The sequence below is a fragment of the Necator americanus genome, chromosome X (assembly GCF_031761385.1).
Source record: "Necator americanus strain Aroian chromosome X, whole genome shotgun sequence".
Lineage (NCBI taxonomy): Eukaryota > Metazoa > Nematoda > Chromadorea > Rhabditida > Ancylostomatidae > Necator > Necator americanus.
Window position 1 is genome coordinate 3,590,027 of NC_087376.1, and position 12,843 is coordinate 3,602,869.

Consider the following 12,843-nt stretch of genomic DNA (forward strand, 5'->3'; position numbering starts at 1 on the left):
AATCAGCTGATAACAGCAATTGATTAGAATCGGATAATAAAGACTGCGCAACGGCGCCGGAACAAAAAGCAGCCGCATCACATTAAAAAGCTCTCGTGGATCGTATTAAGGATTTAATATAGCATCTGTCGTTGAGTGACAAGAGAAACGAGTTCAATCGACGTGCGTATGCCATTCATCTTACGTCCGAGGATCCGAGGTCCCGTCCGAAGCAGCTGGCGTGTGGACGACGAGACGCGCGCAAACGCTCGCATTCGCCTCAATGCGGCTCGGATTCGCGTTCGATTCGGTCGCTATGCGGTCGGCCGACGTTTGCTGAGGTCCGACGATCTACGACCTTCTCACTCATCCTCACACCTCATTGACATCGATTTCCCGTGAGATCAAAGATCTCCACACCTCCGCTCGTATGCCGCACCTCAGAGTTGCGGTTTTTTTTTTCTCAATTATTTCTTCTTTACTATTCTTCACATGTAAACACTACTATCATTTTCATCCAGTTTGAACCTATTTTCTTCTTTCTTTATGGATTCACCATAATAGTACTAGTTCGATTAAATCTGCTCAAATATAGATAATAATCTGCTACATATCTATTTCATGATATTCAATACTCTTCATAATTGGAAAAAAGACCATATATTTCTCTTTTCTTCTAGAATTCCCCTTTTATTATCTGCTTAGGTTTTGGCTAACACCATTTCCTCTCTAATCAAGTCCCAAACCAGTCCAACAAAGTATTTTCTGTTCCAAATTTCGCATTGACTTCGAAATCAGCAAAATTCACATTTCTTCGAATTTCACGACAAGTACACAGAATTTTCTCAAAAGTACATGGTTAATTTTCTCACGAAAAATGCTTCAAAAAACTGAGATTGTTTGACATAGGCAAATATTTGGAATTATTTCAGTTGTTTTCGGCACTTAGTGTTATCTTACAGGTAAACTTCAAGGATTTATCTTGGAAATAAGTTTGAAAGATTGTTGTTATGTGGTCCCGTTTAAACTAAATGGAAGTGCTAATATGATCTCGTATTCTGTTCGAAGAAATTCCATCGATTTCTTGATTGATTTTGATTTTTTGTTTGAACAATTTTCATTAGCTTAGCAAAATTCAACAAAAACATCTATCTTATATATCCACTGTTTTTTAAGGTCATTATATTTAATATAGAGGAGTTGTTAATCTCACATGCGTCTTCCTCCTCCAAACAACGAACACTATATATATTCAGAAAGTAAGCTTGTGAGAAATGTTTATCTTGAGCTGTTTTCTTTTCACAGATATTCGCCTAGCTTCGAAATTTTTCCCTTTATAACTGATGCTCTTCTTTTCTTCTGTAATTTTCATTTCATAAAAATATTTGAATTACTAAAGAATTAATTAATTTAAGCCCATCCAGCAAAAGAAGCAAACATGGTCAAACGAAAATTCCACCTGATTCGACCATGTTAAGACGTCAGGATAATCGTGCTAACAGTATCACATTCTCACGGAAACTTATCGTCTTCGTTTTTGTAGTTTTATCCGCACCTGCTATATACCTAATAATCGGTGGGACTGTGTTCTTGTTTCTCTTGAAAAATGAAATTTTGCATTTACCTGGATCTTGCTATTTCAGGATCATCGACTTATCAGTACCAGTACTCGGATTACACTTCTTCGACGTGAGTAGTTTTTTTTTTCTCTTGTTCTTCGGATTACTCTGATCGATTAAGCACGATTCATAAGAATACCCGATGTGAAAGGCTAATTATTTGGTTTTCTCTGCTTCTACGAATAACAGGAAACATCGACATCCAGAATTGCATTGTTTACGTATTTTGTCCTGGCTGCATTGAAGCCGTGGTCGGCGGTGTAGCCTCTTTTATGTCGTATTAAACAACTCATCATAACAGCGTAGTAGCGGAATTTCTAAGGAACATATGGCCTCCGTATGTGAACGCTGAGAAGAAATACTGTAGTCTACGATATTACACTCTTAGTTTCTATTTAGTAACGACCAAAAACCGATTGGAGCCGATAAGAATGGAAACTTTGTTTTAAATCATCTCGAAGAACCGATCACTTTGGACTCCAAGTTCACATGGGACACTACATTCACTCATCTTGTTGAAAATCCAGAACAAGGGTCAGCCTATTACATCCTCTCTATACTCTCTCTCCTTTTCCAGGAGTTCTTTCGAATAATGAAATTCTTTTAGTTTTTCAATAAATAGCAATGACGTACTTGTTTTCGTCCACATCCAAAAGACTGCTGGGACCTCATTTGAGAAGTTTTTGGTGCGTCATCTAAATATCGAACAACCGTGCCAGTGTGTGAAAGGCAAGAAAAGATGTACGTGCAATCGGCTGAATAAGCCAAACGAGGTTTGCATATTCTCATATTGGTTTTCAGGCTTTTGTTCCATTGTTTTTTCTTTTTTTTTCGTGCAAGATCTCGTCTTTCTTCCTCTACTCGACGCATATCTCTAGTTATATTACAGCTGTCTTATGGGTGTAACCTTCTAAGCGTCATCCAGACTGCGTCAGTAAGATTGTCGTAAATCTTCCCGAAAGTCTTAGTGAAACGACGTAGATAAAGCGTGTAGCTTTTTGCTTGCGTAATTCATCTTTCTCTGGTGAAACCCGCTCATATGACAGAGATTAGTTGTGCGCTCGATTATTTCCTAATTTCGACTTTACGGGGATTAGTTCTGATGGAAATTAGACTCCAAGTGAAGTTTTCGACAAGTTGAATGCGTTCTCTGGCTGAAACTATAAATTTTCTTGATGGAATATTTCTTAAAGTAGTGTAATTTGCTTTTATTTCTTGGGGAGAACCACGTTCCAGTGGCACCTTTGAGCTTCTGATGGATTCAGAAACTTCAAATCAAGCAAGCAGCCTGCTGGAAATTCTTCGTTTATCATACACAGTGTTTTTTTTTCAGAAGTAGAGTAGTTCAATTTTAATTTCAATATTTCCTGGTAATTTTAACTATTTGAGTAGATCTCCGAAGACGAAGACAATCTACTAATTCTTCCTTCATTCGCTTGTGTGATAACGGCCTACCATATCCAATTCCTAGGAGCTGCACTCCTCAGACTCTTAAACACATGTGTTTTATTTCGTAGATCTGCTAAGTATCTATTTCCACTCGCGTTAATTATACATGAAGGTTTCGGAATAGGATTACTAGAATAGATGCTCAAAAACTTTACTGTGACTTGAAACTACAAGGTTCAAACTGTATTTCCATCGATTGGATGATAGTTCGCTCTAACTCGAATCCTGACTTGGCTTTCACGAAATCGTCAACGGAGCGCCTTATGAATGGGATTAGATTACGGTCTCATGCGGCTATTTGTTTACTGTTAAAATAACCAGTATTTCATGCCATATGCTAATCGGATCCATGCGCGGTAATTAATGTGTGCATCTGCCGCAGAATTTATCTTCCAACACATGAACGAATATAGAAAAAGTGATTTTTTTGTCTTTGAGAACTTCTTTTTACAGGTTTGGTTATTTTCTCGTTATTCGACCGGATGGTTATGCGGGTTACATGCAGACTTTACGGAATTATATGTGAGCGGATGCGTTGACCGTATGCTGAACAAGAAGGAGGGTAAGTGAATTAAAATTGCTAGTATAAATCACAATATCCTTATCCAATCATCATTTCAAGGCTCAAGAAGGCTGCGAAGATACTTTTATACAACATTTCTTCGAGAACCAATCACTCGTTTTATCTCTGAATATCGTCACGTGAATCGTGGTGCAACATGGATAGCTTCGAGGTAGTGGTTGAGTGACAAGGTCAACTCCTCTGATAGCATTAGGCAACTAGATCGTAATTACTGGTTCAGACACATCTGTAACGGTAGAGCGCCTACGTCTGATGAGTTACCGTTGTGTTTTGATCCTCACCTCGGTTGGGATGATGTCAGTCTGGATGAGTTTCTGCACTGCCCCTTCAACTTAGCATTCAACCGGTAAAACTGTGTCAGATATCTTAAGCAAATTCGCTAAACGTATTCAATTTTTAGACAAACTCGCATGTTAGCTGATTTGACGCTTGTAAACTGTTATGCTAGGAATGGAACAGATCCCAGAACCAGAGATAGGATTCTTCTAGAAAGTGCTAAGAGAAACTTGAGGTTCTCTATTAGTTCATTAAAAAAAGAGTGGTAAATGAAAGCACATACCCCTACTTCAGAAATATGGCATTTTTCGGAATCAAGGAACGAATGGATGACAGTCAAATTATGTTCGAGCGACTATTCAATCTGAGGTCTGAGTTTTTAGTAGTTCTGCTATTTGCTCCGTAAACTTATCCGTCTTGTTCAAACATTCGATCGAATGATTGCCCGCATACACTTGTGAATTTTAACTTTAGCTTGCAAACTTTTGCTAAAAATTTCTTTCAAAGTGCACCAGAAATTTGCAAAAGTTGGAGCAATCAAGTAGTTGATATAAAATTTGAAATGTAGAGACCGAAAAACACCGGTTTCTGTAGGAGGCTTTTCCCTCCTCTTCGTGAAGATTCCTAAATGTTGTCTTGGTCAGAAATGTGTGAAGATTTTAGCTTCAACAGAAGACTGTCTGCATGGACAAGAAGTAAATCGAATGACACTGACGTGACTCCAGAACAGTTACGACAAATTCGTGAGCACAATGAACTTGATATCGAATTATACGATTACGCCTTGAAGCTTTTTGAACATCGTCTGGCGGCCGTTTTGAATCGAACTCTTCAAGTTGTGAGTTTTTACTGGTTAAAATTCATTATTGGATTTACTTTAGGATTTTAGCGCATCTGTTGCTCCATTGAACTTGTCTCAGCCAGGATAATAGTAAAATAATTACGAAAAAAAAGAACGGGTAATTGATATTTTTCCAGAATGCCCAAAATGGTAATCGTTTCACTCCATTTGAGTTCAAGTCACCATCGGACAACGGAGAAGTGCAGTTTATTCGTAATGATATCTCACCGGGAGAACGTATATTTCATAAATCAACAAACAACGTTCTCAACAATCCCGAATACGAGAGCGACGATGACGACGCTCACACATCGGACGAGAACGCTGACATCGAATTTGATCGGGTTTGACGACTATTTGAGCACAATAACGCTATCTCGTCTTATTAAAAAAAAACGTGTACTTTCATTTCGCTTCTCATTTGAAGATCCCATCACAGTATCTAGTCTTTTTGTGCTGAATGCGTGCCACTATTGTACTTTCTTTTCTTACCTATCTCTACCATAAATATTGAAAAGAATGTAATAGTTTTGACAGAACGGTTCTCAGAAGTTTTATCTAATTCAATGAAATACACGACACTGAAGATTTTGATCGATTGCACATTATACTCAGAATACTCTTGGAAATATATCAGAATAAGGAATTCGAATTCTTATTCTGATAATGATTCGGGATTTTAGGGGTTGGTTTCCGGTGAATCCCTGCTGAATATAAGCATTTGATTATTCGCCGGCATGTTGTGTCGAGCTACCATTCTCAATCCGCAGTTTGAAGCTAGCTAGAAATATTGGTATATAACTAGTTCGTTTTAAACTTGAGTGAAAAGTGTGAGGAATTGGAAAAAGTGAGTACCATAGGATTTACTAGACGCGTGCGAGTGAAAATTAGGTATATCTTATCGAAACATTAAGCAAGATAGGAATTTGTTCTCAATGCGAATCGACAATAAGCATAACGTAACTTACTGAACATAGATGACGGATATCTCGTAGTCCCCATTCTGGATTCTGACTACGTAATCCAGCATCAAAATCAATGTTACTTTGAGGTGAAATAACTCCATCAACTGCATATGGGCCGTAAGTAATTAGAAGTCCAGTACCTCGCTTCAATAATATCCCAGCAGCCTAAACTATTACTTTAGCTAGATAATCAGAATTGTTACTATAATAAACACAAACTATCATAGTACCGTAATATAAGGATTAAAGCAACCTTGGACCAACCTTAAAAAGTCCTTCAACTGCCGCTTCACAACTAATGTGAATCATATTAATATTCAGAATAACATCAACTGAATGGGGACCATAATCGCCTGGCAGAGCCCAATGACTTACTGGTCGTGTTACGTCAATGAATAGTGGTACACGAACGTTACCGAGCTGAAAAAATATCAGTATCAATAGTACCAAGAGTTATGGATTATTGCAGACGTAAAAATGCTTATACGAATGTTTGTCACTCAGCCACATTTTCATAAATTTTCAGAAAGTGATAAACACTTTAAGATGTTTCTCATTAAGAGTAATATTACTTAATTAATGATAAGAAATAAGTACAGTTGCAGTATTGAAACAAATGTACATGGACGTAAATTTGAAATTTTGCCGTGCATGTACAGATTTAACGCTGCTGATATCTATAGGATCGGTGATCAGATGAATCTAAACTTCAAGTAATCGAAATGACATATAAAAACAAAAGAACTTACTCTGTAATGGTCAATATAAGCAACAATACTATGAAGAGATCGAGCATCAACTTCAGACGGTTGAAATGTAACACCAGGGAATTTTTCAGCGAATTTCATCACATGTTGACCGGTTCCGGAAGAAATTTCTAGCAACTGTAAAGGTGAAAGTGTAAACAATGCGAATTACTTTCACTAGGTCCAGAAAAAACTTCTGACCTAGGTACAACTGTTTAGGTTGTTGAACTTCCTCTTATAACAGTTCATCCTAGAGAAGCCTACTAAAAAAATCCGTTAATATAATTTTAGACGGTATACATATAGTATACATCTCCCTTAAACCGTGTCAATGTGAGTGGATCTAGGTGGCTAAATTTAGGTGACCCTCATTCATCAAATTAGTAATTAGTTGAAGCTACTTACATACATTGGTCCTTGTAAAAAATTTGAATTTAAGCATTTCCTCATTAATAACCTAAAATGATGTGTAAAGAACACTATTTCGTTCAAAAATACCACTAAACTGATGCCATAAGAAATAAACCCTGGAATTTGCAACACTGTTGACACATAATGTCCATCCCATCACTAAAGACTATATAATAGAAAATACGGGCACCTTCGCATATTTTCCGCACCACTTATTCATTCTTATTATTACGGTTCTTCTTATTATTTCTTTTCCGTTTCAGATCTTTGAGAAACGTCGCACTCAAAGGACAATCAATGTCAAGGTCATATAAGAGAGCAACCGTTTCCTTCCAAACCCTATTAAAAACGAGTCACTCCACACATGTCGGAAGTTTTGAAAAAGTTCAAGAAATTATTCCACGATTCCATCACGTGAACTCTAGTCCTTAGTCAGTATACTTTTAATACAGTACGATGTTTGTAAAGGAAAGAGATCCAAAAAAAATAAGAAATTCTCGCGAAGCACTAAGAAATTGAAGGAAAATAGAATGGATGTATTTGGGAATAACAACATTTTGGAGATGAACCACGGATAGAGAAATAATTAGCTGTTTATGTCCTTTTTATTTCTTTTCAAAGAAAAAAAAAGAAAAAAAGAAATTGAAAGCAAGGGAAAAACGAAAATTACTCGGCGGCACGACATTAGTGAAACTACAATACAAAAAAAGAGAAGTTTGTTGGAATTCTTATTGGAACTATTTCAAGGGAACTTTAACATTGTCATATAGAATTTAATAATTAATTATATGTATATATAAAGAACTATTAACTATATATAAACTCACTTTCATATCATTCAAAAGATACATACTTAATACATTAGCAATAGGAATTGCGTTACGTTCAGCAGCTGCAGCTCGTAACATTATTACGGTTAGAATAGTACAATAGACAGTAATACGATCGAAAATACCATACAGGAATGATGCTCGACAGCTGTGCTCTGCTATATGCTGCGATTATGCAGCGTGACGCTCTCGCTCGAAACTAGATTCGAGGCAATAGCGAGAGGATAAAAGGACATCGCAAATATATATACTCAGAACATTTCACGCATATCTATATGTTCCATATTTCATCCGCTCCTAACGCATTCGATCAATTATTTTATCAGATTCATGGAGTAACGAAAGCACGAAAGCAACAATTATGGAACAATATGCTCCCGAAAGGTGTTAGACACGCAGAGTAAACCAAAAAAAGCCACAATCCGCGGCTGTCCGAGCATTAGGCACCACTGTTCGCAAATATTTCAGAAATGTGGTTATTCTCATGCGGTACGCATATATAGTATTGTGGTAGGATTAAAACTGTGTCACGATAGGAAATCTCCTATCTTAACATGACATAGTAACTGCAAAATCTCAACACATGCGAAACAAAAACATAGAAAAAGAACCAATCAGTTTAATTAAATGAAGCGTTTTATTAACATAATGACAAACGGATAACGTCAAAACCTAGATTTCAGTTCTGCCATACGGCGCAGGAGCCACGGAGAAAAAGATGAAAGATCATGCGAACAGTTAACAAATCACTGACAGACCAATGAAAAGAACAATATGTCATAACGGAGTCATAACTGCAAATTCACCGACAACGATATAACTCAATTGCCAGGAACACTTGATTCCTTACTCCGAACATTCTGGACTCCGAAATCGAAAGGGATAATCCGCTACGTGACTTTGCCTTGTAGTCGTATGAATGAATTCTTCATCTGCGAATGTTTTGTACAGACAACACCCGCAGTTCCCAACCTTACTCACTATCATACCAAACAAGAGGTATAGTTGCACCTTCGCAATTACCAACAAAATCTGCCTATGAACACTGACACGGTCGCCAGCTTCCCTTCACGGCTTCATGTGAACAATGTCAAATGCTGTTCTTAGCAGAGTCACTCGACTATTCACAAGATTTTTGTAGCACACTATAATTGTTCTCACTTGTTGCTTACAATCACATCATTGTAATTCAGAAGGAGAAGAACCAAGATCGAAATCTAGGATCACAATGTTGACGGTATTCATGATCATATCAAACAAAAAAAAATTGTAAAACGAGTTGTTACGACGGCATAGTTAAAGGGGAGTCAATATCAAGTATAATCAATTACGTTATGCAAAAGTGAAAAGAACCGTATGATTAAGGATACATTTCAAACGATATGAAGCAGTACAAAACATCAGAAGAACTAAAAAGTGGAACATAAAACATGACCGATCTCCAAAACATCTGCAAAGCTGACAACTTACAAAACTCAGTTCCCTGTCAAATATTAGAAAGAATCAGTAAAATGTTAGTATCGATCAACGAGAAAACGATGGGTCCTTGGTGTAACCACTTGCATCGAGGTAGGCACCCTGCAATTCATTTAAGGCACTCATAATTTCAAGGAATTAATAAGTGATTAAAAAATTGAAACTTATAGCAAGAACGACTGTACAAGAAGTAGTTAATGCTTAGGCCAAGAGATAGAAATTCAGAGAAATCTCCATGCCATCACAGCTTGAACGTGCTCTCTAGAGCGAAATAGAAGCGACAGATCCTATGTGTCCACATATTTTGATAACTATCGCATTGAAAAATATTCACAGTAGTGATCCCCACTTCTAAAGTATTCCACAAGTAAAGTGTTTTTAGTTGCGATGTCATAGATGACCACTAGAGGTTGGCTTTTAACTATAACATCAATCCTTTACTTCTTGGTAAAACACAACAAAAATACAACAATTCAAAAGAATAACCGGTTTAGATCTTTTCGGAAGTGATCGCCTCCTTAATGAGCATAAGGGTCGGCACTTCCTCGCCATCGATGTCCCGGTATTCGATAATGGCTACTTGACCGTCACCGGCACCGTCAGCCATGCGTTCACCTGTAAAGGACGACTTACGATTCATTTTAAAACAGAGCCCATAACCACGATTTACCGATAAAGAACTGGAGTGTTTTCCACCGCTTCTTATCCAGTAGAGATACTACCCAAGCTTGGATCTTCTTCTTAAAGGTATCCACCTCTTCTTTTGATTTGCCGTTCTTTTCCATATATTCGACAACCTTCTTCATGAACGACTTAACGTAGGACTTGAACGTAGCTTGGTCTTCGTAGCAGTTCATCTCCTTCACGGTAATGAACGTGTATAACCGTTATACTCACAATCACCAACTTCTTCATATACTTACTACGAGTTTGTGATTTAGGACAATGTCAATCCCACGCTCGACATGCTCTTCCGTCCCTTCTTCACATTCCTCTCCTTCAGCAGATGGATTCGCTCCCGGCAACATAATTTCTCCCTCCTTGCGAATGACATGCCTTCCTTTGAACTCGTAAACAAGGTCATCCACAAGTTTCATCGGGAACGAGTCAGATGACAGCTCATCATCTTAAATAAAACGAAATCTTCATCAAGCAAACGTGAATCAGTTATCGAAGAGTTAGATATGACCACACGAATGTAATCGTGAGTCAGTTGATCTTGCTCTTGCAAATGTTTTTCCACGGTAAGACTCGCTGAGCAGCAAATAACCAAACTGGTAGCCAAGGGGCAGAACATCAAAAACGCAAAACACGCTTATCAGCTCGCCAACTGGCCCCACAGCTTAGCCTGCTGCACAACTCAAGGATCGTGGGTAAACGATACTTTTTAATGATCACTTACCGGTGAATACGTCCTTGAAGATCAGCATGGCTGCCGGAGTTGCCCAAGCTAAACATATGTAGGAATATTCACTCAGGATAGAAATATTCACTGAGGAACATTCTTCAAGTATGAGCTAAACTACACATCTCAAGGTAATCATAGGATTAACCATCCATCAATACAACACAACACAAACTTGGAAATGATGTATTACTTGTCATCAATATTTTTTGCAACAACAACTCAAACAAATTAATCGAACAATCCGAAGCCAAGATCTTCGTCTTCAGACTCCTCCTTTACTTCTTCCTTCTTGGTCTCAGCGGCAGCAGCCGGAGCAGCTGCAGTTGCAGCTGGTGCGGCCGCAGCGGCAAACTTGCTCGGGTCAGCCAGGTACTCTTTGAGCTGAGCAGCCTCCTTGAAGCTGACATCGGTGACAGCAGCGATTCCGAGCATGTTCTGTACTCCTCTGGCCAACGAATGGGCGACCGAAACCATCGTCGGGTATTTGATAGCGAGCGATACAGCAGCAACGTTGCGAACACCAGCCAAGAAGCGCTTGCGAAGCTCATCTGTGGTCATATCAAGCACCTCAGGCGAATAGATTGTACCGTTGTCGTACACTTGCATCACAACGAGACCATACGAGAACGGTGTAACGCCAAGCATGTTAAGGAGAGCAGCCTCGGAAGCTCCGACTTTCTCTCCTTCCTTGATCAGATGCACCTCGTTGAGAATCTCAATGGTACCTCTGGCGATCTTGGTGGGAATCTGCAAAGCCTGGAAGAACGAAGTTTTCTCGGGTCCCATACCAGTGTTCTGAGGAGGCAGCTTCACATCACACGGTGCGATAGCACCAGCCTTCGCTGGAGCTCCCTAAATAGGAACCTATAGAAAAAGTATAACATCACTTACGGCCACTAACAGCAGCACTTAATCTTCTTCGGTTTCCAAGTCCTTACTTCCTCAAATTTCAAAAATCACGGGAGTAACAACAAAAATGTCAGCGATGAAAGCTCGTTCATAAAGTAGGTCAATCCCAATCCGATTCCGAAACAGGCACTCAACCGAGGTGAAAATTTTAACAATGGAAATTGAAAAGACAAACCCTTCTGTTCTCCAGTAGTTTTGTACGAATCTCTCCAAGATCTTCCTTGGTGAAGACAAAACCGACATTCTGCACGATATAGGGCAGCAGCTTTTCGAGTGCCGGATTCTTCGAAAGGTGTCCGCGGATGGCTTTGCGGATCATGGTGTTCTTTCCCATGAGGATGACAGCATGGCCTATAACACAAGTTCCCAATACTAGAAATTCCCCTCAAACAATTCAAAATACGACTCCCAACTTCATGAGAAAAAAAAGGAAATGTAATGAAAAGAACACCAACAGAAGAGAACCGACCTCTCATAGCTTGACGGATTTCTTGCATTTGTTTCGATCCGACATTATCAACTCCGACGAGGAAGCATTTCGGATATTCGTCAAACAGCTCGACCAGCTTCAGGAAATAGTTAGCCTTCCAGGTGGTTCTGTCTTCCCTAACCATCGTGGTGAATTAAGGATCGTGTCGTCACGTTTTAAAGACGAACTGAAAAAATAACGGCTCTAAAAAAGTGGCAAAAGAGGCCGAGTATCATACAAAATGAAATAGATAAACACGGAAAACAAGGACAGGAAATCTCAGCCAATCATGATTATGTGACAGCTATAACAAAGATCACCATAAAGAGCTAACTTCGCTAACCACAGAAAAAATAGAAGGATCAACGATAAGAAAATTGGCAAAAACTGAAATAACACTGGTAATACCATATACTAACAGCATCAAGTTAAGTTCTAGATTTTAAGACTAACCAGCTGCATGCTAACAATCATTTTAGGTTCTCTCCACCTTGCGAATATGCAGTTGGCGTTGTGAAAAGTTGACGCGCACGGGTACTTTTTCCGCGTTATTCAAATGGTGAATTTTGAAGTGCCTTATGTTCAACACTTCTTTTTACAGTCCATTGGTACTATTTTCAAACTTTTCAAAATCATTTTGACTAGGGTTAGAGAATTGTAGAGAAATCTTCATTTCCTTAATCCAAAAATAGATTAGCCACCTTACAGTAAATGCGTTCTCATTCGAGCGCATCATCCTTTGCATTGAGTGCGCGGTCATTGGAGGTTTTTCAAACGTTCCTGTGTCAAGTCGCGTACGATTTCTTCAAGATTGCAGATTCTCCTCTCAAAGTCTGAGGTGCGAACAATTCACAACTATGGAGTCGACAGATTTAATGTGTA

The 12,843-nt window shown here is 38.7% G+C and overlaps 4 protein-coding genes across 6 annotated transcripts; 1 reads left to right on the forward strand and 3 right to left on the reverse strand.

Moving 5' to 3' along the window:
- Nucleotides 1–168: 168 nt before the first annotated feature.
- Nucleotides 169–5,097, forward strand: RB195_021393 (uncharacterized protein; the record flags this gene model as incomplete). 2 transcript variants are annotated; one of them, XM_064208107.1, is made up of 13 exons in its annotated part: nt 169–300; nt 1,156–1,238; nt 1,395–1,555; nt 1,623–1,668; nt 1,998–2,132; nt 2,206–2,371; nt 3,501–3,609; nt 3,670–3,781; nt 3,851–3,976; nt 4,031–4,141; nt 4,201–4,275; nt 4,570–4,744; nt 4,885–5,097. In XM_064208107.1, 13 exons carry the CDS (start codon nt 169–171, stop codon nt 5,095–5,097), a joined length of 1,644 nt encoding a protein of 547 aa, XP_064063988.1. The 2 variants fall into 2 exon arrangements, with proteins under 2 accessions (XP_064063988.1, XP_064063987.1); XM_064208106.1 differs by lacking the exon at nt 1,156–1,238 and having other exon boundaries at nt 169–320.
- A 329-nt stretch (nt 5,098–5,426) lies between these two features.
- Nucleotides 5,427–7,777, reverse strand: RB195_021394 (uncharacterized protein; the record flags this gene model as incomplete). Its single annotated transcript, XM_064208108.1, has 5 exons — nt 5,427–5,528; nt 5,716–5,877; nt 5,977–6,132; nt 6,462–6,596; nt 7,697–7,777. The coding sequence occupies 5 exons, from the start codon at nt 7,775–7,777 to the stop codon at nt 5,427–5,429; spliced, it is 636 nt and encodes a 211-aa protein (XP_064063989.1).
- A 1,436-nt stretch (nt 7,778–9,213) lies between these two features.
- Nucleotides 9,214–10,605, reverse strand: RB195_021395 (uncharacterized protein; the record flags this gene model as incomplete). 2 transcript variants are annotated; one of them, XM_064208109.1, is made up of 6 exons in its annotated part: nt 9,214–9,277; nt 9,662–9,692; nt 9,761–9,790; nt 9,846–10,035; nt 10,099–10,301; nt 10,578–10,605. In XM_064208109.1, 6 exons carry the CDS (start codon nt 10,603–10,605, stop codon nt 9,214–9,216), a joined length of 546 nt encoding a protein of 181 aa, XP_064063990.1. The 2 variants fall into 2 exon arrangements, with proteins under 2 accessions (XP_064063990.1, XP_013297478.2); XM_013442024.2 differs by lacking the exon at nt 9,214–9,277 and having other exon boundaries at nt 9,666–9,790.
- Nucleotides 10,606–10,811: 206 nt separating this feature from the next.
- On the reverse strand, nt 10,812–12,106 carry RB195_021396 (uncharacterized protein; the record flags this gene model as incomplete). The annotated part of the gene is made up of 3 exons (XM_064208110.1): nt 10,812–11,435; nt 11,668–11,843; nt 11,962–12,106. The coding sequence occupies 3 exons, from the start codon at nt 12,104–12,106 to the stop codon at nt 10,812–10,814; spliced, it is 945 nt and encodes a 314-aa protein (XP_064063991.1).
- Between the last annotated feature and the right edge of the window lie 737 nt (nt 12,107–12,843).